Source organism: Geotrypetes seraphini, chromosome 18 (assembly GCF_902459505.1).
Source record: "Geotrypetes seraphini chromosome 18, aGeoSer1.1, whole genome shotgun sequence".
Lineage (NCBI taxonomy): Eukaryota > Metazoa > Chordata > Amphibia > Gymnophiona > Dermophiidae > Geotrypetes > Geotrypetes seraphini.
In genome coordinates this window covers 3,594,229-3,619,796 of record NC_047101.1, presented here as the reverse complement: position 1 = coordinate 3,619,796, position 25,568 = coordinate 3,594,229, and the positions used below count along the sequence as shown (strand labels likewise).

Here is a 25,568-nt window from a genome sequence, read left to right as displayed (position 1 = left end):
TGGTGAGGTTGCAGACACCCAACCTCCTCTACGACCCCCTGACCACCACTGCCACGCACGCACAACGCTTCCCTTTCCCTGTACCTCTGTAACGTTCCTGGCGCGAGCAGTAACCCCCAAGCTGCTGTTAGGCCAGTGTCGGCTCTTCCTCTGATGTCACTTCCTGGCGTGACAGCAGCTTGGGGGTTGCTGCTCGCGCCAGAAACGTTACAGAGGTACTGTGGAAGGGAAACGATGTGCGCAAGGCAGGAGGGGGCAGGGGTGGGGCACCATCGCACCGGCCGTCTCTCTCCCTCGCTATGCCACTGCTTAGGGACATACTTTCATGGTGGCTATTCTGTAGATCAGGGGTGTCAAATGTCGGTCCCCGAGGCCACAATCCAGTTGGGCTTTCAGGATTTCCCCAATGAATATGCATGACATCTATTACCATACAATGAAAGCAGTGAATGCATATTCATTGGGGAAATCCTGAAAACCCGACTGGATTGTGGCCCTCGAGGACCGACATTTGACACCCCTGATGTAAACTGTCCACTCATCGATACACTTTGCCTTGCATCCGGCTGCTTCCACCATCTCTTCCTCTTGGAGAAATGTGTAACCTGTAGCTCTCTCATCTCCTCTGTGCTAATAGTGCTCAGCAAAGCAATCGTTTGTATTGAGTGGAAGTGAGTCCCGTGCTTCCTGCCTCGCCACACTTCTCTGCCTTTCTGCATTTTCTCTTTCCTCTCAATCTGCTTTGTCACCCCTTCCCCTCTCTCTCCAGGCTAAAGTTGATAATGAGATCTTTAATTACAAAGATTTAGCTGCCCTCCCCAAGGTTAAAGCCATCTATGACGTGCAACGGCCAGACCTCATTTCCTACGAGTCCTATCAAAGATATGCATCGGACGACAGGCTGGAGAGATACAGTTATGGGGAGGTACGGAACAGTTTCAGGTAACCCATAGGAACCTGAGCCGAGTGGGTAAAAGTCTAATGGGAAATAGAGATGATCCTTTTTACGTAGGATCTGAGGGAGCAGAAGCAGACTGAGAACCGAAGGAGGCAGGGTTCAAATCTCACCCATGCTCCTTGACAAATCATTTGACCTTGATACAAGCTTAGAGTGAAGCTATCTGGAACAGGAAAATATCTACTGTACTTGAATGTAGCTCACCCAATAAGGGAATGCAAGGGACAATAAGAAATTACACTGCAATCCCTGAGGAGGAGAGCAGTCGTCCATGCGGATCCCCTACTGAGAGAGGGAAGGCAAGTGGAAAAGGTCTTTGGTGCCACAGTGATAGGGACATGGTTCCTAGGAGGAGGAGCCAATTGTTAAGGAAGCCCCTCCTCCCAGGGAGTCCCAACCATGACTCCTAGAAGTGTGTTTGTACTCAACTCTTAATGGAGCTACGGTTAGTGGTATCCCACCATGAACTGGGTTATGAATGGGGTCAATAAAATTGAGAGTGATCAGTGAGGACCTGCCAACTCCAGCTGAGCTACAGGACTCACTGTGCTCACTGTGTCTCTTAACCGAGGGGTAACTGCACTGGAGTGGGAGGGGCTCTTTCTAGGGACAGCTGAGGAAGAAGGGTGACGACTAGATTCTCAAAAATTCATGTTAAAAACCAATGGGCTGCTGTTGCAGCCGTTACTGTAGCAATTTTTAAAAAGTGAGCCATTCTCCAAAAAATGCTCATTCAAATGAGGCTGGCGGAGAGTAGCAAAGATTTGCTAAATTGGCATCTTCCCATCGCTGGTGATAGCACCGAATAAACCCCAAAAAACCCAACAACAAATTGAGCTGCCGAAGTCAAGCAACCCCCCACCCAACGCCCCCCCTGGCAGTGAGAGAGATGCCCACTCCCTCCCACTGCCAAGCAACACCCCCACCTCCCGACAGTGAGAGAAACGCCCACTCCCTCCCCCCACCACACAACCACCCCTGATGACCCTCAGCCCCTCCCCCTTACCTTGCTTATGATGGCTGGCCAGAGGGATGCCTACTCCCTCCAGTCAGCAGGCCCACTTCTTCAAAATGATGGGCCTTCCTCTCCCTAGTGCATCCTGGGATGTACCGAGGAGAAGCCTAAGGCTCTGATTGGCCCAGACGCCTAAGGCCCCTCCCAATCAGAGCCTTAGGCCCCTCCCCAGTGCATCCCAGGTGGGCCTGCTTGGTGGTGGGAAGGAGAGGTCATCTCTCTCACTGCCTGGGGGGTGTTGGGTGGGGTTGTTGCTTGGCGGCAGGAGGGAAAGGGCATCTCTCCTACTGTGGGGGAGGGGGTTAGCAGTGTTGGCTGATTGTGCGACACGCCAGGAGAGAATGGGAATCTTTCCTGCTGCTCTTTTTTTATTGGGGGGGGGGCAGGGGTCTGAGCTGTCAAACCTTACTTTCCTGTCAGTACCTGAGCCAATCAGCGCCCAAGGACTGATCAGAAAGTAAGGCGACAACATCCCAGACCTGTCGGTAAATTTTGGCCGCACATGTGGCACAACGAGATTAGGGAATCACTCGGTAATGATAGAGAATTCCTCGAAGTGATCATTTTAATATTAATGGCCTCGTTGTACTACATTTGCATAGCAGTATCAAAGACTCAGAAAAGACCTTGGTAAGCCATTTAGATAATCCACTGCTAAAATCCATACACGCTAAACTGGCTGGAACTGGTTTATTGAGCATGTTAAAGGCAGATTTTAGTTTTGAGAATCTGCCCCTGAGTCTACGTGCTAACAGCTATGCTAGTTAAGAATGAGAGGGAAAACCAGGCACCTGCCCCTCCCCCTCCCCATCCTCACATTCATAAATCTACTACTCGCTCTCCTGCCCTGGCAAGGTGTCAATAAATGCCACACGTCATAATTATTCTCTTGCCCTTGCCCTCCTGTGGCTGTATTCAGTCTGCATGTTGGGATGGGTTACGAGTGAGACGTGTTGGTTTTGTATATAAGAATAGCTGCAACTCCTAGAGAGAACAGAGATTTATCGGCCGTAGATAAACTACAGTCTCCCAGAGGCCTTAATCAGACACTGGCAGGTTTAACGGCAGTTTACCTTGGGTATAAGTAGCCTTTGAAGTGCCAGGGCTTGCAGTCACTTACCGAGCTCTTAATTATAAATGTCTTTCTCCTTCCTTCCTGCTGCCTTCAGTCCCTGGGAATGCTTTCTCCTTACTCTCAGGTAAAGGTTTCTGACTATAATAATCACCAAATACCTGCCTTGCTCCAACTGGAAGAACCCTTTGTTGGTCAGTGTTTATTTCACCAGCTTCTTCTGCTTTAGGATATCTATGAAGGGATTGACCTTCGACAGAGGAGATCCTCCAGCCCTGGGTATATCGACTCTCCCACTTACAGCCGCCAGGGCATGTCTCCGACTCTGCCACGCTCTCCGCAGCACTATTACCGATCGGGTAAGACTGGTCAGAAGTAAATACTTAAGGCACCATCCCCTTCTTTCGCTAACAGCTCAATTTATACTCTCACATTATATATAGAAGATTAGCAGTTGCACACATGAATGTAACAGATTTACACATAAGTGCTAACTGCAGGGGGGGCATTCACGTGGGCATGTTTTAGAATATTGTCATTTACACATCAAAGTGTGGCTTTTAGGTGTCCACATTTACACCCACTATAAACATGACATAAGTGGGCAATCCTAAATGCCAGAATCCAGGTGCCCAGATGCCAACTTACACTAGGGTTCTACACCAGAATCCAGGTGCCCAGATGCCAACTTATGTCTAGAATCTGGGTGCCCAGATGCCAACTTACACTAGGGTTCTACACCAGAATCCGGGTGCCCAGATGCCAACTTATGTCTAGAATCCAGGTGCCCAGATGCCAGCTTATGCCCAGAATCTGGGTGCCTAGATGCCAACTTACACTAGAGTTCTACACCAGAATCCAGGTGCCCAGATGCCAACTCATGCCCAGAATCCAGGTGCCCCAATGCCAACTTATGTCTAGAATCCAGGTGCCCAGATGCTGTTCTCGAATTCAGGCTTTAACAGCCAGCCTTTTTGTCTGTAACATTTGCCATGTGGAGGCTGCTGACTTGTTCCAGCCACATCCATCTTGGTTACCTGGATATGGGTATATTTTCAAAAGTCACTCCTAACTGCAAACTGATGTGTACCTCAAAGCGGTGGACACACAAGTTATGTGTGGTCATTGTCTCTGGACATGGGACAGCTAAAATGTACCCATTTCAGAAGAGCGGCATCATTAAGACCATTCAAGTTATATGCTTTTGTTTTGAAAATGAAAATGATCCATGGAACGTCCTTCTCATGCCAGGGCTGTGATTTAGGCTGTGGAAAATGTTCTTCACTGCGGTCAGTCAACCTAGATGCACATAAGCTCTATTACATGCACAAGGGTCTGGATTAAGCTTTTGAAAATTTACCCCAGTATGCTTCCAGTGCTGGGAGTTAGAGGGAAATTACAAGAATGGTTTCCCTGCCATTGAGATACTGGTTTCTGGGACTGTCTCTGTGTTAGAGGGCTGCAGAATCTGTCTCGTGTGCTGCAGTTCACATTTTGACTTTTTTGGCTGTCCTCAAGTCTTTCGCCTTCACCGCTGTGTTCTTCTTTTTGCGTTTTAAGGTACTGAGAGTGGGCAGAGATCCCCGTACTATAGCCAATTAGATGTGAGAGCCTCAACCCCAACCACATACCATGGACCCAGGCATTTCCACATTCCAGGTAGGCACTGGAGACCGAGGGGTATGGGGTGGAGGTGGGGAGGAGGCCTAGGGGTGGGACTCTGGGTATATAGCATGCTTCCTGTGGAGGCATGCCTGATCTGACGAATACTGGGCTTCCAGAGCCATAATTACGGGTGACTTTCTGCCACATCGCTGGAAGTGTTCTGATTGGGCTTCTTTTCCCCACTGCAGTTAGAACAGAAGCTGGAGACCATCACCGGTCCCAATCCAGGATTTCTAACTGTGTGGTTTATAGTTCACAATAAATAAATCAGTAAATTAAAGAAGATACCACAAGTGGTGATGACCAGTTCCTTAGCTGTAATAGGACTTTCTTCAGACTCTTCCTTCGCACAAAGGCAGGGTTTGCCCAGCCCAAGGAATCCCTCCCGAGCATTAATGGAGGGTTCTGGTCTAGTTAACTGGATCATACAGACATCAGTAGGGTTTGAAGATCTATAAAACTGCCAGACTGAACGAGCATATTAATTCTCACAGGACTGAATCCTGCCATTCTGACCCTCCTCCCTCCTCTTTCCACAGTAATGGGTGAAAATAACCTCTACAGGAAGCCTCCCATCTATAAACGTCACGGTACTGTCACATATGTTTCTCTCTTCTTGCACTTAGAATGAAACAGAGAAATATAGAAACATGACGGCAGATAAAGGCCAAATGGCCCATTCGCAGCATCCTCTATCTCCTCCTCTCCCTATTGGCTGAGGTTCTTTACAGCTGCATTGTGATGTCATAGAACTTTATGGTTAAAGAAACATTGTAACATGATGGTAGATAAAGGCCAATAGCCCATCCACTATCTCCTCCTCTCCCTATTGGCTAAGACTCTTAACATTTGCATCTCATCTCCCTATTGGTTAAGACTCTTTACAGCTGCATTGTGAGGTCATAGAACTTTATGGTTAAAGAAACATTGTAACATGATGGCAGATAAAGGCCATATGGCCCATCCAGTCTGCCCCTCCGCAGCACCCACGATCTCCTCCACTCCCTAAGAATAGAAACATGATGTGGGATACTGGGTCTCTGCTGGAGGGGTGTTATTTAATCAAGTCAGTGGCTCTGAACAGAGAGAAGGCAACGTGAACATCATTTTATGACACAGTCAATCATACAGGAACATATGTAGCACATAGATGCCATGCTGGCACTGGCATTAATCTACCTAAATAGATTTTGCAATAAAGGGGGGCACCAGGGAAAGGAGGATCCAGGTATAACTAGGAAAAACCCAGACATGACCTCTTTTTTAGAGGACTGTCTGGGTGCCCGTAGGGATTTCCAAAACCAGTTTGTCCAGGTTTTGGATCCCCGACCTCTGGAGGGCATCTGCGCAAGTGCGTCCATCAGCACGGTGACATCGAACGCATGTGTGCGTCCACGCACGCACACATGCCCTCAAGATGCAGTCCTGATCTCTGGGAGGTTCATGTGGGGGCGGGGCAGGGAGCAGATTGGGGCGGAGCTGGATGCGGAATGGGGCGGGGCTGGGGTGGAACGGGTCAGGACCAGATGTCCTCTTTTTTTAATAGCGGAAATCTGGCAACCTGAAGTGGGTCTTCCTGTTCTGCTTCAGAACCCTAAATTTGAACTTTCTGCTTATGCAACCGGGTTTCCAATATGTGACCCAGTAACGAAAGCTTCTACCCTGTGGCAGAAGTGGGTGTGATTCACCTGAAGCCCTCACAGCTGTCCCCCATCTCCTAGGGTTATCAGATTTGCCGATGAAAAAACCCAGGTGCATGGCCCCGCCCTGTTCCGACCCCAGCCCACCCCCAAAAAGTAGGTCACTGTTTCTCTTGATCTCCAGGCCGCATTTGGAGGGTTTCCTGCACATGCCTATGATGTCATCTGCACATGCTTGTTGGAAGCCCTCCAGACGCGGCCGGAGCTCAGGGCTTTCCAAAGCCTGGACAAACTGCCGGGTTTTGGAAAGTCTGTCTGGGAACCCAGACGGTTCTTTAAAAAGACGATATGTCTGGATTTTCCCGGACATCTGGTAACCCTACCCTCTTCCCACCCCCACCCTAGGGGAGGAAGTCTCAGCTACCACATAGCACGACTAGGTTCCACTCTGAGTACTGGACTAAGCCTGTGACTGTGGATTTATTAAAAAAGAAAAAAAAGGCCAAGAAACTGAAAGTAAAACCTCTGCGAGCTGTGAGGGAGGCTCAGGGTAGGGTTAGCAGATGTCCGAATTTAACCGGACATGTCCAGGCATCCAGACGACTTTGTAAAATCTGTGCCATAACCCAGCAGAGATTGCTGATGAAACTAAAAAAAAAACAAGAGAAACCACTGGGTAAGAACAAGGATGAAAAATGGCTAATAGCTTCAGATATTTGTCCTTGTTGCTCATTGGACCCTGAGGACCAAGACCCCAGGAAGCTCTGACCTCTTTAGCTTTTCTTCTTGACTTGTCCAGCATTTCAATGACATTCTTGTTTTTGCTCTGATTTCACTCCTTCCCTTGTGTCCTTTTCTCCCTCTGCTTCTCTGCACTTTTGCTCTGATGGCCTCATCTGTCCTTCTGAAAGTAAGTAGCAACTCGAATCCTATTTTCTCTTTCTGTTTGAGATCACATTTTTCTATAGGCAGCTCTCTGCGTGTGTTCCTTCAGCCCTGAGATAACTCGGGCCAAACTTTAAAAATTTAGATTATGCAAAAAAAAAGAAAAAAAAAACAACAACCCAAAGCTAGAGATAAGTTTATGAACTTTAGATGGGCCACACATTAAAATTTGAAAGCAAAACATGAGAGGAATCCCGCTTGTAGGCTCTCCTCCGTTTCCTTTGGAGAGGCTGAGATGAGGAAAACACAAGCTGTCACTTGTCCAAAGGTACCAAGTCCAGGGTTGACAGTACGGAAGGAAGTTATCGGCATGGGTTACCGTTAAGACATTATTTTACCACTAATGTGCAGTTTTAACACAATTTCCATTTTATACAAGAAGTCCTAGTTACTAATACAATAGACTCTCAGCTAACTGGCACCAGGATTGGTAGATGCCGGATAAATGTCGTTTCTGGTTGCTTGAGAGTTACTATTACAAATAGGCCTAACTAATACTATACCCCATACTATGCCATACCTTAAACTGTTCCAGACAAACTACCGGACATGTGGTTGGCAAAGCGTGGGCGTACACAGGTGTGGCGTGCCACGTTTACACTTACATTTCTGCCTGAAATTGATTTTATTTTCATTTTTATTTCCACTTCTCCCTCCGTATTCGCTGTGATAGGGGGTTAACAGAACCGCAAATACAGAAAAACCGCGAATAACCTTTTCATATGTTATTTGCTGTTTTCTATTAAAAACCATCGTGAATATAGTGAAACCACGAATAACACGGTGGGAGACCTGGTCTGTTCCTGAAGGAGAGGCAAAACACGGTGAAGAAAGTGCCGGGAATCAGCGATTTTTTTCTGTAAACGCTTGGAATCAGCGATTTCTCTATGCAAGCTGATGTAATTTGGGGGGAGGAGCCAGCAATCTAAAACCGTGAATAATCAAAACCGCGAATGCTGAAACCGCGACTAAGGAGGGAGAAGTGTAAAGTATTACAGTATTTCTTTGATTTTTTTTTTTTTCTGCTTGCTTGAGAATTCTGGTTAATTGAGTTCTGGTTAACAGAGAGTCTACTGTAGCTGGGGGAAAAGGTATCAATATGGACTAACCATCAAGATGGATTATTTTACCATTAACTCGTGTTATTATAGCACAGGTGATCTAGTTACTAATAACTGGGGTTAACGGTCTTAATGGCAGCCCGTGTTGATAACTGTTAAGAGTATGTCTCACGATGAGGATATATACAGGAAGTGACCCTTGGAAAGAGAGCCTGTAACACCAGGTGTCCCTTATTGTATCTTCCAGACGATGAATTTGAAGCAACAAAGAGCAAAACAAGTGAAGACATCGTCCAGGCATCCAAATACCTTCCGGCTTACTCCTCCGACCCATACTATCACCCTGAGACGGAATACTGGACTTTCCAGGGCTCTCCGAAAGGTACCAGAAGGTTCTATTCCTTGTTTTATGTCATTACAACCATATATCATTTTACAACTATATCAGAAGAAGGCAGTTTTTCTGTCGAAACCAGGGTCCTTGTTGGGACTATATTTACATTAATAAAGCTTATCTTGGTTGTACTAAGACATCAGAGTTGCCCTTCTCTCTTTGTGCTCTTCGAGAAATTATTTAACCCATGTGTAAGCAAGGCACTGAAATTTCAGGACAGAGCCTGAGCTGCAGAGAGAGAAGGGAAGAGGTTAAGGATGTTCCATCTCTAGCTGCAGTCTTCACCAAACACTCACTCCCCTTTTGACTTGGGCTACGTACAAGGCTTGGGCATCTTCCAGCAATGATTCTCTTTCTGGCCATGGGACTCGGCACTCGTTGTACTAAAACTCAAGGGAATGACCTGATCTTTTGATGTCATCCCTGCAGCAACTCGAGCTCGGAGATTCTCGTCAGGAGGAGAAGAAGATGGGTTTGACCGAAGCATGTACAAGGTGAAGATCCCAAGAGATCCTTGATCTCGGTTCTATTGCTATGGAGAAAGTAAAGAGGATCAGGGTCAGGACAGATTGTGGGGAATTGGCACTTGTCCTAGCAGTAATGGAGAAGTCCCAGAACAGAATTAGCACGTATGGATGTACGAGCATTGGATGGTGCATAGGCAAGGCAGGGGCGGAGTCAACTATCCTATTTTTTGACTTAGCAAATGAGGTAACCCTAGGAAAATGCTTATTATACCTGAATTTAACTTACCTTGAATGATCGATGATAGGTATGAGTTAAATATAAACCAAAATATCAGTAAGTAAAATACTGTCAATAGTTTAAAGGTTCTGTTTTGGATCCATAAGGTTTCTGGGTCACACTTCAAAACAAGCCCTGGCAAGTGCAGTGGCTGCTAATTCTTCACAGAATGAGACTCATTTGCTTTGCACACACATGTTTCCCTATGTTTGTGCACTTGTGAAATGAGTTACGAGGAACCAGGGCAATGAAGTCCTCAAGCGATAAGAGCAGATATGTGAACTGCCAGATGAACGCGACTGCGCTACAGGCTTTTCAGTCCGGGCCCTGCTATGCTCTCTGTGTTTCCAGAGTCTCCACCTCGGGTTGCCAGATTTTCTGATTGGAAAATCCAGACCCCCCCCAGGCCCGCCCTGTAATACCCTAATCCCACCCTAGCCCCGCCCCCGCTGCCTGCTCTTGTCGGGAGGGAGGAAGTCCGCGCCTGTGTGGATTTCCTCCCTGCCCGACGCGATTTGAAGACGCTTTTCAAAACCCGGCAATGTGCTGGGTTTTGAAAATCCGTCCGGACCCCCGGACATGTCTGGGGAAATCCAGACGTCTGGTCACCTTATCTCCACCCCCTAAACTATGTCTTCCCTTGCTCCACCTGATTCCCCTCTGTACATGATAACATGTTAGCCTCACCTTGTACCTTGTGTCTACGGAATCTGTGCATTGTTCCTTGATGATAATTTGTTAGCCTTTCATATAAGAAGATAAGAATAGCCTTCCTGGGTCAGACCAATGGTCCAGCAAGCCCAGTAGCCTGTTCTCATGGTGGCCATCCAGGTCCCTAGTACCTGGCCAAAACCCAAGGAGTAGCAACATTCCAGAATCCCAAAGAGTAACAAAAGATTCTAGAACCCCCAAAGAGTATCAAGATTCAAGGCAGAATCTCAAAGAATAGCAAGATTCCAGAACCCCAATTAGAGCAACATTCCAGAGCTGAGATTGTGATGTCATAATGCCTCATTCCACAGTGCCTCAGAGCCAACCTCATCAGTGATGTCACCATGGCTTGATTACCCTATACTTGGCTCACGTAAAAACATGAGAATAGCCATACTGGGTCAAACCAATGGTCCATCAAGCCCAGTAGCCCATTCTCACTGTGGCCAATCCAGATCATTAGTACCTGTTTAAAACTCAAGGAGCAGCTACCATTTCAGGTCAAGTATTGGCTTCCCCCATGTCTTTCTCAATAACAGACTATGGACTTTTCCTCCAGGAACTTGTCCAAACCTTGTCTCCCTGTTCTTCTGTTACCCGCCCTGAGCTCTCTGGGAGGGCAGGTCATAAATCAAAATAATGCTTGTGCACGTGAGGGCTTGATGCTGCTTAAATAAGCCTTTTTTCTTTTCTCCCCAATCTCTGACTTCAGATCCAGGGTGGTATTAACAGGATGATACTGAAGGAAGAAATGAAGGCCCGATCTAATTCTTACATGGACCCCTGGACCTCTCCGCGGAGCTCTAGAGGAAGCAAAGAAGCCCTTCACACTGCCGGCTATGAGGCCTCGCTGAATGGATGTAAGGGTACAGGACGCTGAGGTGGGGGTTGGGAAGGCGCCCTATCTTTAACCACAGGGAATGAGAGCTCCCTCCCATTTTTAAGACAGTTGAGACGTCCACGTTTCTTTGGGGTCTGATCTATCCTGGAGTTTTACTACTATGATTAATTATTTCTATAGCGCTACCAGACATACGCAGCGCTATACAGAATCACAAAGGAGACAGTCCCTGCTCAAAGGAGCTTACAGTATAAACCAGTGTCTCACAAACTGAATCTAGTACCCCGGCCGGAAGTCCTTGGACGCCCATCTGCCCACAACCCGCTTCGGTGGAGGGATCCGGGAGGTGCGGGGGAGAGGAGGAGAGACGCCGGCCAAGAGAAGAGTTATCTGCGCTGGCTGATTTCCTACAGGACATAGCTCTCGCCATGAGAGGCATGTCCTATAGGCAGTCAGTCAGCGTGGACGACTCCCCTCCTCGCCAGTGTGTCGCGGCACACCTGAAATCTCAGGAGGCGCACTGGTGTCCAGTTCTCTTCCAATTTTGTAATCCGCTTAGAACCGAAAGGCACAGGCGGAATAAAAATCTCTAATGTAATGTAATGTAATGACAAGACAGACAAACAGGAGGCCATTAGTCTTCTAGATGCTTTGAAACTGAGCAGGGAAGGCAGAAGATAACAATTCTAAGATATTTTTCAATTCCAGTTAAAGTAAACATCAGACACTCAGCCCTTCCCAAGTATGCTTTGTTCTCTTTTTCATCATCTTTGCACTGCTTTCATGTTTTATTTTCGTTGTCTCTTTGCTGCCTTCTAGTGTTGACATCTGTAAGTGTCGAATGTGTTCTCAGGAATGTAATCTAAAAATATACACAGTGAAACCTTGGTTTGTGAGCATAATCCGTTCCAGAAGCATGCTTGAAATCCAAAGCATTCGTATATCAAATCGAATTTCCCCAAAGGAAATAATGGAAACTCGGACAATTCATTCCACAACCCCAAAACTTTAAAACAAAATACTATACATATTCGTATTGCAAGCCCTCGCTGGTTTAGAACAGTCGCTACACTCCTGCAGCGTCAGAGAGAGAAGAACCATCGGCTCAGTTGTGATGTACTTGTATTGCAAGACATTGCTTGTAGATCAAGTCCAAATTTAATCAAATGTTTTGCTTGTCTGGCAATCAACTTGCAAACCAAGGTTTTACTGTATATATATATATATCCAAGTTAAAATGAAAATAAATAAAAAACTGAAAGAATAGGCTTAATGGTCGTGTGAAGAGCTAGATTTCCTCTTATGTCTATCAGCATTTATTTAATAGCAGAAAAAAACCACAACAGCATTTCTTGCCACCTTTAAAGGAACATGAGGAATAATATTTTAGTAGAAAAATCAGGACCTTTTCCGATTAAGGACTGGATTCTGTAAATAACCATTAAATTAGCAGCATCTACAGAAATGGATGCCAGCCACGTGTCGCTCATGCTCAGCCACTGTTAACGGTGCCTCGAAAAAATGTAGATGCCTGCAATGTCCCGCTCCACCCCTAACCGCGTCCACGTAGGCGTAAGGCGCTGTTAGGTGTCCTGCTATAGACACGTTTAATGGCGCCTACACTGAAGTCACTCCTGGTGCCAATTAAAGCCAATGTAGGGTGCCTAACTTATGGCGCTGTTTATACAATATGGCCCATAACGTAGCAAACCCCCTAACCCACCCCAGGCCCCTCTTTTATTTTATTTTTATTTTGACACAGCCTGTTTAAATCTTTATTGATTTTCAAACTCTGATAGTGCAATACAATTGGCAAATCATAAAATACTGCATAGAACACACTAATAACTATACAATTACTACATTGAACAATCATTTACTCTCATCCTCATCTTAATTATTAATACAATAAAACATATGATGTGATTTCAATATTATAATGAAATAATTTAACTCCTCAAAGTACATTTCCCTCCCCCACCCACCCAGCCTCCCCCTTCTTGACTCCTCCTTAACTCCCTTCCCTAATCTTGCCCTGGCAATGCCCAAACCCCTTCCTTTTCATCCCAGGAATTTCCCCCATCCCCCCCCCCCACCTCACATTAGGAATGTTCTCGATTTTTCTACTTTTACACACACGCAAGACATGGCAGTTTTCCGATGGTCTTATCACCCGTTTAAATCGCCATCCTATAGGTAAAGAGCTTTTGCAACTTACGCTGTCCACTTCTGCTGCTTTATTTCAGCTTCTCCTGCTTTTATAAGAAGTTATTCTGCCTCCTGGATGACCAGTCAGGGTCCGTCCCTGTCCTGAGACATTTACATGGTTTTCCTTTTGAGGAAAGATCTCCAAATGGGTTATTTTTGTGCAACAACAAAAATATTACAATTCTTTCTTGAACAAGACACATTGTAACCATTTCTTGCAACAAATTGCAGGTTAGCTGTGCTTGTATACTTCTTTCTCCGTATTCGCTGTGATAGGGGATTAACAGACCCGCAAATAACTTTTTCATGTTATTCGCTGTTTTCTATTAAGAACCATTGTGAATATGGTGAAACCGCGAATAACATGGTGGGAGACTTGGCCTGTTCCTGAAGGAGAGGCAAAACACGGTGAAGAAAGTGCTGGGAATCAGAGATTTCTCTATGCAAGCTGATGTAATGGGGGGGGGGGGTATAATTGAAACCACAAATATGGAGGGAGAAGTGTATTATTTGGGGGCTGACTATGGCCTGGATGCACTAAAGTGTCCAAGGTCTGACGATCACCAGTAAACTAATTTGGCTGGTTTTGCGATGACCCAATGTTCTTGCAGGGGTGTCAAAGTCCCTCCTCGAGGGCTGTAATCCAGTCGGGTTTTCAGGATTTCCCCAATGAATATGCATTGAAAGCAGTGCATGCACATAGATCTCATGCATATTCATTGGGGAAATCCTGAAAACCCGACTGGATTCCGGCCCTCGAGGACCGACTTTGACACCTGTGTTCTAAAGTCTCACCATGTGGTTTTCTGTGCGTTTGTTTAAAATGAGGTCATGAATATTAAAATGAGCCATCTGATTAATGGTCTAACATCGCAAAGGTATGCACTAAATTTTGCGATGGCTAAGAATGACCTGAAAATAACGACAGGTCTGCCATATTTTTTTTTCTATGGGCACAGATGTTGTGTGTGTGTAACATGCACAATATGTGTCCCATAAAAAAAAAAAAAAAGTTGAGCCACCCCCCCCATCCCCAATAACTCCCGGAAAAAAAATAAAGAGAGAAAGGAGGGATGCCCATTCCATGCTGCAAACTGCCCCCCTTTCACCACTCCCAGACAAGAAAAAATTGGCAGGAGGGATGCTCACTCACTCATGCCTCCAGGTGGCTCCCCGCTAAACCAACCCCCCCCCCCCCACTGAACCCCCCCCCACCCATGCCAGGACTCCCACTTCCTGTACTTAGAAAACAGATTGGCAGGAGGGATGCCCACTCCTTCCTGCCTTCAAGTGCCCGCCATACACACTGAACTGATCTCCTCATGCTAGGACACCCGTCCCCATTCCCCTTACTTAGAAAAATAATCAACAGTGAGGATGCCTACTTCCTCCTTTCTCAAGCCTCTGACACCCCCCCCCCCCAACTCTCCCAACACCCATGACCCACCCCTGTACCTTTTTCCTGAAGAAGACAGCAGGAGGGATGTCCAATCTCTCCTGCCCGCAGGCCCATCTCTCTAAAATGGCGGGCCTTTCCCTTCCCAGTATATCCTGGGATGCACAGGGAGGGGCCTAAAGTCCTGATTGGCTCAGATGCCTAAGGCCCATCCCAGGAGACGGGCCTTAGGCATCTGAGCTAATCAAGGCCTTAGGGCCCCCCCTACCCGGTGTATAGTCTGTGGTGCTACTGTGTGGGAGAAGACCATTGCATTTTGTGCATTTTCTGCCCTGCTTTGCAGCCTCTACTGGCATATAAGACGAGGCCCCTAGGGTGGGTCTTTGCACATGTCCCCACATCTCCCATGAACTGCCCCTGTGCCAATCACCCCATCTACCAGCACCAGAAGCTCAGCTACACTAAAAATCTATTCAGCAGATCTTACAAAGCAAAACTCAGCACAGTGACCACTGTGGTCACACATCCTGCTAGTCATTGTCACTGCAGTCATCTGTCACCAGCAAGACAGCGTGTCACTAAACATCCCAGTATGATATGAATGGCAAACCTTCTCTTGCTGTTTTTTAAAGGGACACTGCAGTGTTTTGCATGGAGCTTTTCAGGGACACAGAATGAATCCGGTGATTGCATTTCCATATCCTCCTCAATCCCTGTGGGCAGGGTCTGAAATCTGCCAAGCACAAATATGTAAATGCTGAGTACTGACAGCACGTAGAATAGCTCTTTCTTCTTTCTACCCATTGCTAGATATGTTCCCCCCCTTTTCTGGGAGATGCAAAGAGCACTGGTTGTTGGGAAGAGACCCTGTAACACACCACAAGAAGCTGCTGAAATAAAACAGCTTAACATAGAAACATAGAAATTGACGGCAGAAAAGGGCCATAGCCCATCGAGTCTGCCCATACCAATGACCCACTCCCTGACATTTACTCCCCTATAGATCAGGGTTGGCCACTAGATGTCAGCATTGGAGAGGCTATGGCAGTTTCTTCTCTTCTGGCTCATTCCTTGCTAAGACCAAAAGTGATCCACACATGGTTTATAATGGTGGAAATACAGTACTATGGACCAGATGTACTAAGGAAAATTCATAGTACATTGGCCACTAAAGGCTAGACTTAAGGCCTGAGAACACATGGGTAAAAATAATGGAAAAAAGACAGTTTATACAGTTCTGGAAGAGCGCAAATTATGTGGACGGATAGGCAGCAGAAACAGGAAGTTGTCAGTGGAGAGAAGACACCAGGGCCAGCGGCAGAGTGTTACATGAAATTCAGGGTAGGTGCGCGGGAGGGGGTGAGGGGAGGGATGGGCAGACTGGATGGGCCATTTGGCCTTTATCTGCCATCATGTTTCTAAGTTTCTAAATAAATAAATCCATTCCAAGGAAATTGGGGGGGCCATTCTAGCAAACCTTAGTGCACTAACAGACATTAGTGTGTGCCAAATGCTGTGATCCATGTCACATTTAGCAAGCACTAATGTCCGTCAAGCTTTAGTACAAGGGCCCCAGGTGTTCCTCAGATCTGGAGCTAGGTTAAAGCCGTGTTGCAGGAGGTTTCTCCTGGTCTGAATGCTTCCAGCGTCTCCTTTTCATCCCACTCTGGACCAATCGTCTTCAATTGCCCTGGTCCTGCCTGCAGAATCTTAACTCTCTTTCTATCTCTTTGCAGCCCTGCGGTCGCATTACCTGGCTGACAGCGGTAAATATCTTTGCCTAGGCTTGTTGCATTCTGCTTGCTTCTGTGTCTGTGGTGCTCTGGGGGCTGTTCCGCTGATGCCGCCAACTTTTTCCCAGGTCAGAGAGACTGAAACGTTCTCAGAAGCAGGGAAGGATTAATTGGTCGAGGGCCCCTAGGCACACAAGTACACTGGGCCCCCTGCCCCGCCCCACCCCACCATGCGCCCAGGCGGAAACAGGAAGCTGCGTCAGGGGGAAGCTTTGCCCAAGCAGCACCGCTTGCACCATTACAGTTCTCGTTACCTTTCTTACCCACATTGTTTGCTTGTCTTACTTTCCGTCAATGGGGGGGAGGGGGCATGTTGCTGATCGATGCTGGAGGGGCCCATTGTTGATGCCCTCCTTCATCGGGCCCCCCTGACCATTTCGGGCCCTAGGCACATGCCTACTTGGCCTATTGGTTAATCTGCTCTGCTCAGAAGTGTTTGCATCCTCCTGCATATTATTTCCATATTACTGCCTGCTGTAATGCAGCTTCATTTGAAGACATCACACTCCGTGCCTTGGAGAGTAAAGTGAGCACTTCACAAGGCAGCATCCTTTCAGTGCTGACACCGAGGCCAGTGCACTTACCTTGTGTTAACGCTAAAACTCAGCACAGTTTCTTTCCACAAATGTAAAGTGAAACTTTTGCTCCCTGATGCCATTAGAGCTTACAAATAGGGCAAAATCTGTTGCATTTCAAACAGAATTGGAGAAGCATGGATTTAAATGTGCTCTGCATTGTCTGCCTGAGACTTTGCTCTAGCCAATACTCCTTTCCACACAGGGCATATAAAATTGTGCGCACAAGCCGGATGAACCTGTGAGCAAAACCTGGTGCGCTTGCTGCATCCCTCGGCCTTTGTCCTGCTTCTGAGCCCCGTAGATACACCAGAGGGTATGTGTGGTCACTGCAGTGCAGAGACTGGACAGGTTCCTGGACTATTTAGGGCATTTTTCTGAATCCTGCACTATTGATCTTTTTTTTTCAGATCCCTTCATTTCTAAATCCGCCTCTCTTCCTGCATACAGAAGGAATGGACTGCACAGGGTAAGATGGGCGTTGACTGTTCGGGTGCGACAAATTTGAACCAGTTTAAGCTTGGGTGTTGAACTCAATAGCTCGTGCTGGGGGTTGGATGTAGCTCTTCGGTGGGTGGCTACACAGGAGCCACAGGGGAAAATTCATGTAAACCGTTCTGAGCTCCCCTGGGAAAATGGTATAGAAAATTGAATCAATAAATAGTGTGAAAAGTTTCAGCTTCTGTTAACCAGAGCTGGTATTGTGACATCATAATGCCTCGCTCCACCAATAAAAGCCAACCTCAGCAGTGATGTCACAATGGCTTGATTGTCCTAGACTTGGCTCACTTTTACTACATTTTGATTTCTAGAGTGGTGCAGTGGTTAAAACTAGAGCCTCGGCACCCTGAGATTTGTGGGTTCAAACCCTCGCTGCTCCTTGTGACCCTGGGCAAGTCACTTAATTGCCCCAGGTACATTAGATAGATTGTGAGCCCACCAGGACAGACAGGGAAAATGCTTCAGTATCTGAATAAATTCATGTAAACTGTTCTGAACTCCCCTGGGAGAACAGGATAGAAAATTGAATGAATAAACAGAGAAAGTAGGCCCTGGGATCACACCATCAGTGATGTGAGCTTTTTGGTCTCTAAAGCGTACATTTGGAAAAAAAGTAAAATGACTAATTGAGAATTAAGCTTAGCTCTTCTTGTTCCTAACTGGAAGCCTGTGGCAATCATGGGATGGGGGGGGGGGAATATAAAAGGGAGTAAATCCACACAGGTGGGGTCTGGGGGTGGTCCACCTCGGGTGCCGGCAGCCCTCCTTCTCTCTATCCCCTCCTCCCCTTGCCCTACGCCCTCTCCCTCTCGTGCTCCTCGCAACCACGTCAGCTCCCACTGTCACTTCCTGGTGCCACGCATAGGAAATGACATCCGTGGGAGAGCCGACGTGGTCGTGAGGAGCACGTGGAAGTTGTTGCTGGCGTGGTGAGCAACTAGAGGTACGCGGGTAGGCAAGGGGGGCATGGGGGGGCGCCTCTCACCATCGCTATGCCACTGAACCCACAGACTCTCTGTTGTTAGGTAGGTCGGAGTTTCTTCAATGTGTTGATTTTGTCTTTGGCAGCCTCCCAGCACTGACATTTTCCACTATGACAGCACCAACGCAGTGAACTGGGGAATGCGAGGTAAGAACCCCTCACCCCCCCCCCCCCCCCCGAATACGCACAGGAGGGAGGGATATGTTCAGCCTGTAGCCAGTAGGATTTTGCTGACTGCCACCAGCGTTATATTGGGAAATTCAATGCTGGGCCTGGTCTGGGCATTGAATTTCTGGTTTTACACATATATGATGAACCAGAGGCCGCGGAGCTCGTTGTGGTTCAGCTACGCTCAGCAGCATCCTGTAGCCTGTCTCTCTCCAGCTCCCGAATCCCCCAGCCACCTCCTTCCGGCCACTGATGATGTCACACGCAGGCAAATGACAACACTGCGTTGACAACCATGCCTGCGCAGTTATCCTCCAGACGGAGTCCCGAGCTCAGGGAAGGCGTAGCAAGGCTTGTGTGGGGGAAGGGCAGGGCTGGGGTGAAGTAGGGCGGGACTAGGGCAGAGCCAGGTGTCCTCTGGACAGAATTGAGATAGCAATACATTCACAACAAGCTTTGGCAAGATAAAAGTTTATAAACTCTGGGGCCGGGGGAGAGAAAAATTTCAGTCATTGGGGTTTGTCTGACTAATTCCAAAAACTCAAACCAAAAATTTGATAGGGAAAAGGTTTTGAATGTAGAGATCAAAAGAAAGAATACAAAGATCTCTATTATCAAATATTATTTGGTCACCTTAATCTTTGATTGAAGCCATAACATACGCTCAGAAGCCCCTATAGCCACCACCCGCGCGAAGCAGGAAGTAAATGGAGTGGACATTTTGAGAGTGACTTCTCACCTTAAGCGTTTGATACCAGGACTTTTAATGAGGGTTCCTTGAAAAAGATAATAAAAACCGTGGTCCGCATCAGGATCTTTGCAAAGCTTGAGAGCTAAGTACCTATCATTTGCTTCAATGAGTTATTTGAATATTATGAATTTCACAATTTGAAATATTTATTAGCACTTTTATACATATGCGATGATCAGGTGGTGGGTCTGGCTATAAGGACTTCAGTCCTTGGCAATATGACACATTTCTGTTCAATCAAAGATTAGGTGACCATATAATATTTGATAATAGAGATCTTTGTATTTTGCTGGATAAGTCCAAAAGCTACCTAGACAAATCCTTTGAATATGGATCTCAGAAAGTCTCAAGTGTGTGTTTGTTTAGTTGGTTTTTTTGGGGGGTGGTTTTTTTTTTTGCTTATTTGGTTTGGATTTTTGCTTTTTTGACCATAATTCTGCCTGAGGACTGATTTTTTCTCTTTGATGTCTCATTTTCTTCACTGCAGAATACAAGGTAAGAGGTGTCCTGTGCCCTGGGATCCTGCTTCCCTGTGAAGGGAAAAGCCTCCTCCGCCAGTGACTTTGTCTCGGGTTGTGATGGAACACGAGGCATTTCAGTGGGGTTTCAGCAGATTGCGTATTTTTCATTTTGATTCTGTTTCAAAGGCTTTGGCCATTTCTCCTCCCATCTAGCAGGATTAAACTGGGGCAATGTGGTTTGTCCCTCTTCCATCTCCACAGGGGACATGAAAAACATCCTCATTCCCAAGGCAGGCATGAAAGCATGGTGTACAGGAGAGGAAGGAAGGGGAGCAGGGATTTTCTATCAACAATGCTGAATCCAGGACACCAAGTCCAGCCTTTTAAGGCTGGGAGATGACTACTTGTCTGTCATTTCTGACATAAATGAGGATGAGCCCACCCTTGTCCACAAGCAGGAGCAGAAGGATGGGCGCCACTGACAAAATGTTCTAGCTGAATCCAGAACCCTCCTTGGCTATACCTATGTGACCCAAAACTTCCTGACTTCTGCACCATTCTTATACTATAATATTGAGCCAAGTAGAGCCTACTGAGATGAGAACTTCCTCTCTTTCTGTAGATTTACCCATATGAGCTGATCATGGTAACCACCAGAGGGAGAAGCAGGCTGCCAAAGGATGCCGACAGGACTCGATTAGAAGTAAGTCCCAGCTCACCATCTCTCATCCCCAAGACGTCAAGGTGCGCAGGTTCCTGTGTGCATCTCACATCAACATCATTCTGTTAAATATAAGAATCTGTGAATTTGGAGTAAGGGTCTACCCTCTTCAGATTAAAGGGTCATCTTGCCTGTATCCGATTGTGTGAAAGGAAGAGCTTACAACCCCACCCCCACCCCCTTTCAGACCTTCCCAGTGTCCAATCATCATGTATTAGGGCTGCACTCACCAATCTTTCTGTGGTCATGTCCCAAATGTGTGCAACTCCCAAGCTGTGCAGGACAACGATGTCCTAAGGAGAGCCCATCAAGCTTGCACCCAAACGGTGAAAGAGCTAGTTGGTGAATTGTGGTAGTTTGGGTGATTCTTCAACCTTAGTATTCCTCATATATGTTGAACTTGACTGTCTCTGTGCATGCTTCATGCATCTGCTAATCCAGAAACAATCAAACTAGATGCCTTAGTCTTCTGTGTCTTGTTCATTAAAGTATTGTGTATGTTAGCTTTCTGGTGAGGACACGATATAAATCAAATTAAATATATAAATAAGACCAATCATAGTGACTGGGATGCTTTAAAGACAAGGCATGCTTGAAGGCTGTCACTATAGCCAGTCTGTGACAGCCCAGATTAAAGCTAGCAGATTCTACGAGGACCTGTCCTTATTTAAGATTCATAAATCATGGACAGGTTGATTAGATGAGTGATTTGAGGCAAGATAGGGTGTAAGGAGACCACAGTTGTAATATACACCACTCAGATAGTTTTAATGGGAAGGGGTAAAACACGGACCTTACGGACCTCGCAGATCTAAAACCGCACGTCCTTAAAAATCCGAGGTCCGCGCCACTTCTGAGGTCCGTGCCACTTTTAGTCTGGCTCTGACAGAGCTCTATGACAATTTAACTCTGACGGATCCTAGCATAAGGAGGGAAAAGCATTAGGATCCGTCAGAGTTAAATTGTCATAGAGCTCTGTCAGAGCCAGACTAAAAGTGGCACGGACCTCAGAAGTGGCGCGGACCTCGGATTTTTTAGGATATGATGTGTAGTTCAGATCCGTGAGGTCCGCGAGGGAGCCGGGGGCCTGAGCTGAGCTGCAGGGAAAGCGAAGGCAGACTTGTCAATGCACAGACCTCGGACTTTTAAGGACGTGCGGTTTTAGATCCGCGAGGTCTGTGAGGTCCGCGTTTTACCCCTTCCCAGTTTTAATTAACTAATGAACATTATATAAAAATGTTTTATTAACTGTAGTAATAATAATAATATGGGTGGGGATTCTTGCATTTTCTCAATCACTGAAACATGAATTGCAACATGTGACCCAGGAAAAATGCCAGTATCTGTATCAGGGACTATATGCTTGAACCTAGGGTCACAAGACGTCCAGATTTCCCCAGGCACGTCCTCCTTTTGAGGACATGTCCGGGGGTCTGGACGGCTTTTCAAAACCTGGCACTATGTCCGAGTTTTGAAAAGCTTCTGACGTCGGGATGACATCCACAAATGCGACATCACGTGCATTGTCATCGCATGGATGCCGTTCTGATGCATGAACAGGTTAAGGGGGTAGGGCTAGGGCAGAACTGGGCGGGCCGGGGGGGTGTGGCCATGGGACCGGATTTTCCTTCGGGAAAATCTGGTAACCCTACTTGAACCACCTGCTAAATTCTACAGAGATCTAACAGGAATCACGCTTAGCGTGCACAGAAAGCGCAGAGCTGCATTGTCACATGGAATTACATGAAACATGCCTCACCTTGTCTTCCTCCTCTCCCCTTCCCACAAAGCCACATCTCTACCCCATCATGTAGCCCCTCAGATTTCCACCTCACCTAAGCACCGTCTCTCCCCCGCATTTATCCCTCATTGTGTTTTTTTCCAGCGTCATCTGTCCCAGGAGGAATTCTTCCAGATCTTTGGCATGACGATCACAGAGTTTGACCGCTTGGCTCTTTGGAAACGAAATGAGCTAAAGAAGGAAGCCCGACTGTTCTGAATAGAAATCTATACATTTCTCTATAAATATATGTATTATATATAGCCTTCTAATGGATCGGTGCGCATGTCTTTCTGTGTCTTGTGTAAGTGTCCCTTGTTGGAATTTAAATCTCCCTCGCCTTCAAATGGCAGGGTTTCCATTAATTTTCTACGCTTAGAGCAATGAAAAGAGGGTAGATTGCAATGACAGAGCTCACTTTATTGAATGACCCGACACCGGCCATGTTTCGGCAAAACAGTGCCTACTTCAGGGGTCCACACAATTTCAAGAAGACGAACAGCCAGCCAAATGATGTGAACTCTCCAAAAAGTCCAGACAATTCTGTACACAGATAAGCGTTACACTCATACTGGGACTGCGTCCTCTTCCGTATCAAAAAAGTAGTCTGGATATTTTTTTGAGAGTTCATCTTATTGAACTTGTATGGACCCCTGAAGCAGGCACTGTTTTGCCAAAACACAGCCCTTATCGGGTCGTTCTAGAAAGTGAACTCTGTTACTCCAATCCACGAGGCTCATGGTGCTTTCTATGCTTGACAGGACTCTTTGGCCCACATCACAGTGATGAACCCACAAAATGATCCCACCTCAGCAAGGTATACATGAGAGGACTGTGTGTGTGTGTGTGTTTTTGAGGTATGGAAGCATGATCCAGGGCCAGTATCTGAGGGAAGGGGAATAAGCCCAGCTCCGTATACTTAGGTTCAGCCACTGAAAAGTGGCATCACCTACCGTGTCTGAGGGGGATGCTGAGATCTTTGGGTCATCAACTTCACAGGTAAGAAAAATCCTCTAGACCACAGGTTCCCAACCTTGTCCTGGAGGACCACCAGGCCACTCAGGATTTCAGGCTAGCCCTAATGAATATGCATGAGAGAGATTTACATATAATGGAAGTGAGAGGCATGCAAATCTGCTTCATGCATATTCATTAGGGCTAGCCTGAAAACCCGATTGGCCTGGTGGTCCTCCAGGACAGGGTTGGGAATCACTGCCCTAGAGTATTACAACTGAAGAGCCTAGGAGTACAGCCAGTCCTCCAGTGGCCCCTCAGCTCTGAATTCACATGTGATTTTAGTGTCTTGTAGCTTAACCAGCCCCCATCCTACATTATAGCAGAGCTCTGGGCTTGGAAAGGGAAGGAGAGTGAAGCGGAGGGATTTGCTTGCTGTGAGGTTCTGGAATCACAACATTCAAACCTCTGCCAAGGTCATCTCCTCATTTGAAGGTTATGAAACGGATTCCTTTTCATTTTGATCCTGCTTTAGCCAACTGCATTTCAAGTCATTCGCTCTTGAAATGGCTCCTATAACTGCTGTGAAATGTTGGGGAGGTTCACCCCGGGAACAGGTGCGCAGGTCAGCACTGCCTCCTGAATTTTCCTAAGTATACAGCAGCACTGCTGAGTGTATTTATAACCTGCAGGATTACATCCAGGCTGCTGTGTGAGCGGCAGAGGCCAAGCAAGGCATAACAGATGCAGCGTGAGAGCCATGTGTTCGGAGCTGTCAGCAAAAGCCAAAGCAGACACTAGTTCATCTCAAGGAACTCGGCAGAAGAGAGTGACCGGCTTGAGCTTTGGACTTGTGTCCTGCAGCTCCCTGGAAGAAGGGGACATCTGGGCACCTCTTTTTTGAGACACACGGGGAAAAGTGTAGATAAGCAGAACCTTGGTAAAATCTTAGCTTGACCTAGAAAAAACCTGCCAGGGCGATGCAGTAAAGGGAACGGAACTTGATATACTGGTTTTTCTGTGTGGTTAAAATGAATGCGGTTCAGACGGGGACTTAATTTGTACCTGGGAAGTAAGGTTTTGTCAGGATCCTTAAGAGAAAGGGGTTCAGTCACAAACAGGTCTCTGGTTCTGTATGTATATGAGAAGCCAGGGACTCAAAAATGCCACTTATACAGCCCTCGTTACTGAAGGGACTCCCAGATGGCATGAAATGTTAGCACAAAGGAATTTCAGAATTGATCATTGGCATTCCTATAGGATCCTCCATGCAGGAAAGCTGGTTCTAGTTTACAGGAAAAGCAAGTATGGGAAATGATCTTTAATTGCAGGTTTCGATGTTCTCATGATGATTAGATGACTAGAGTGATACTGTATACATTTCCGATTGTTTTCCAGAATGGTGTTGCTACTATCCTTGTCTACCGTGGGTTGACTAAGAGGAACTTAAGAGCATGTGGCAGGGAGCTGAGATTGTGGTATTTGAGTGTGGCTGTCTCTCTGGCAGGATGTCTCCAGTTGATTAGTTGCATCACAACCCATCTTGCTTGCTGGATATTTCTGTGACTAACTCATAATTGGCTCGTTCACTGGCAGGTTGGTTGAATTCCTGCGTATTGGTGGTTCTCTGGTTGGTTCTTTAACCTTTCTGGTCTGTCAGATGACTTAAAAACATGAAAGACAGATCAATGGCCCATCAAAATGAACATCTTGTCTCTGGCTTTTCAGATATTGATCAAGTCAACAGATCAGCCATAAAAATATCTCTGGATCTAAATATCTAGGGCTATGAATAAAGTTTAAGTTAAGGTGCAGGAAAGTCAGTCAAGAGGGACCCGAAACAGAGAGCACAGGTATACATAGCATGAACAATTAAAGGGCCTAGATAATTAAATAGAGTGCAAGGGAAAGTAAATAGAGGGTCTGCCCTGGAGGGAAAAAACTTAGATCGTGAGTCCAGTAGAGACAGAGAAAGGACCTGCATATAATGTGTGCAGTGCTATAGAAATGATTAATTGTAGTAGGTAATTAGATAGCATGGACAATTAAAGAGAGGGCAGGGGCAATTACATCGAGGGCATGGGTTATTTAATAGGGGGTATGGGCAATTATAAGATAGTAACATAGTAGATGACGGCAGATAAAGACCCGAATGGTCCATCCAGGCTGCCCAACCTGATTCAATTTCATTTTTTTCTTCTTCTTAGCTATTTCTGGGCAAGGATCCAAAGC

The 25,568-nt window shown here is 46.5% G+C and overlaps 1 protein-coding gene across 10 annotated transcripts in view; it reads left to right on the top strand.

Annotated features, from left to right (window-relative positions):
- ABLIM3 (actin binding LIM protein family member 3) overlaps window positions 1–22,641 on the top strand; it is a 92,949-nt gene extending 70,308 nt beyond the window's left edge. For 6 of the 10 annotated variants that reach the window (XM_033927544.1, XM_033927541.1, XM_033927537.1 and 3 more), the window contains 12 exons: window positions 3,275–3,404; window positions 4,606–4,704; window positions 5,250–5,300; window positions 8,604–8,738; window positions 9,180–9,244; window positions 10,918–11,065; window positions 16,387–16,416; window positions 17,429–17,487; window positions 18,588–18,648; window positions 19,908–19,915; window positions 20,504–20,584; window positions 22,488–22,641. In XM_033927544.1, coding sequence (XP_033783435.1) covers window positions 3,275–3,404; window positions 4,606–4,704; window positions 5,250–5,300; window positions 8,604–8,738; window positions 9,180–9,244; window positions 10,918–11,065; window positions 16,387–16,416; window positions 17,429–17,487; window positions 18,588–18,648; window positions 19,908–19,915; window positions 20,504–20,584; window positions 22,488–22,601 — 981 coding nt within the window. In that variant the 3' untranslated portion in view covers window positions 22,602–22,641. Of the gene's footprint in view, window positions 1–3,274; window positions 3,405–4,605; window positions 4,705–5,249; window positions 5,301–8,603; window positions 8,739–9,179; window positions 9,245–10,917; window positions 11,066–16,386; window positions 16,417–17,428; window positions 17,488–18,587; window positions 18,649–19,907; window positions 19,916–20,142; window positions 20,585–22,487 lie in introns of all 10 variants that reach the window. The other 4 variants (XR_004537506.1, XM_033927538.1, XM_033927539.1 and 1 more) reach the window with 4 other exon arrangements.
- The last annotated feature ends 2,927 nt before the right edge of the window (window positions 22,642–25,568 follow it).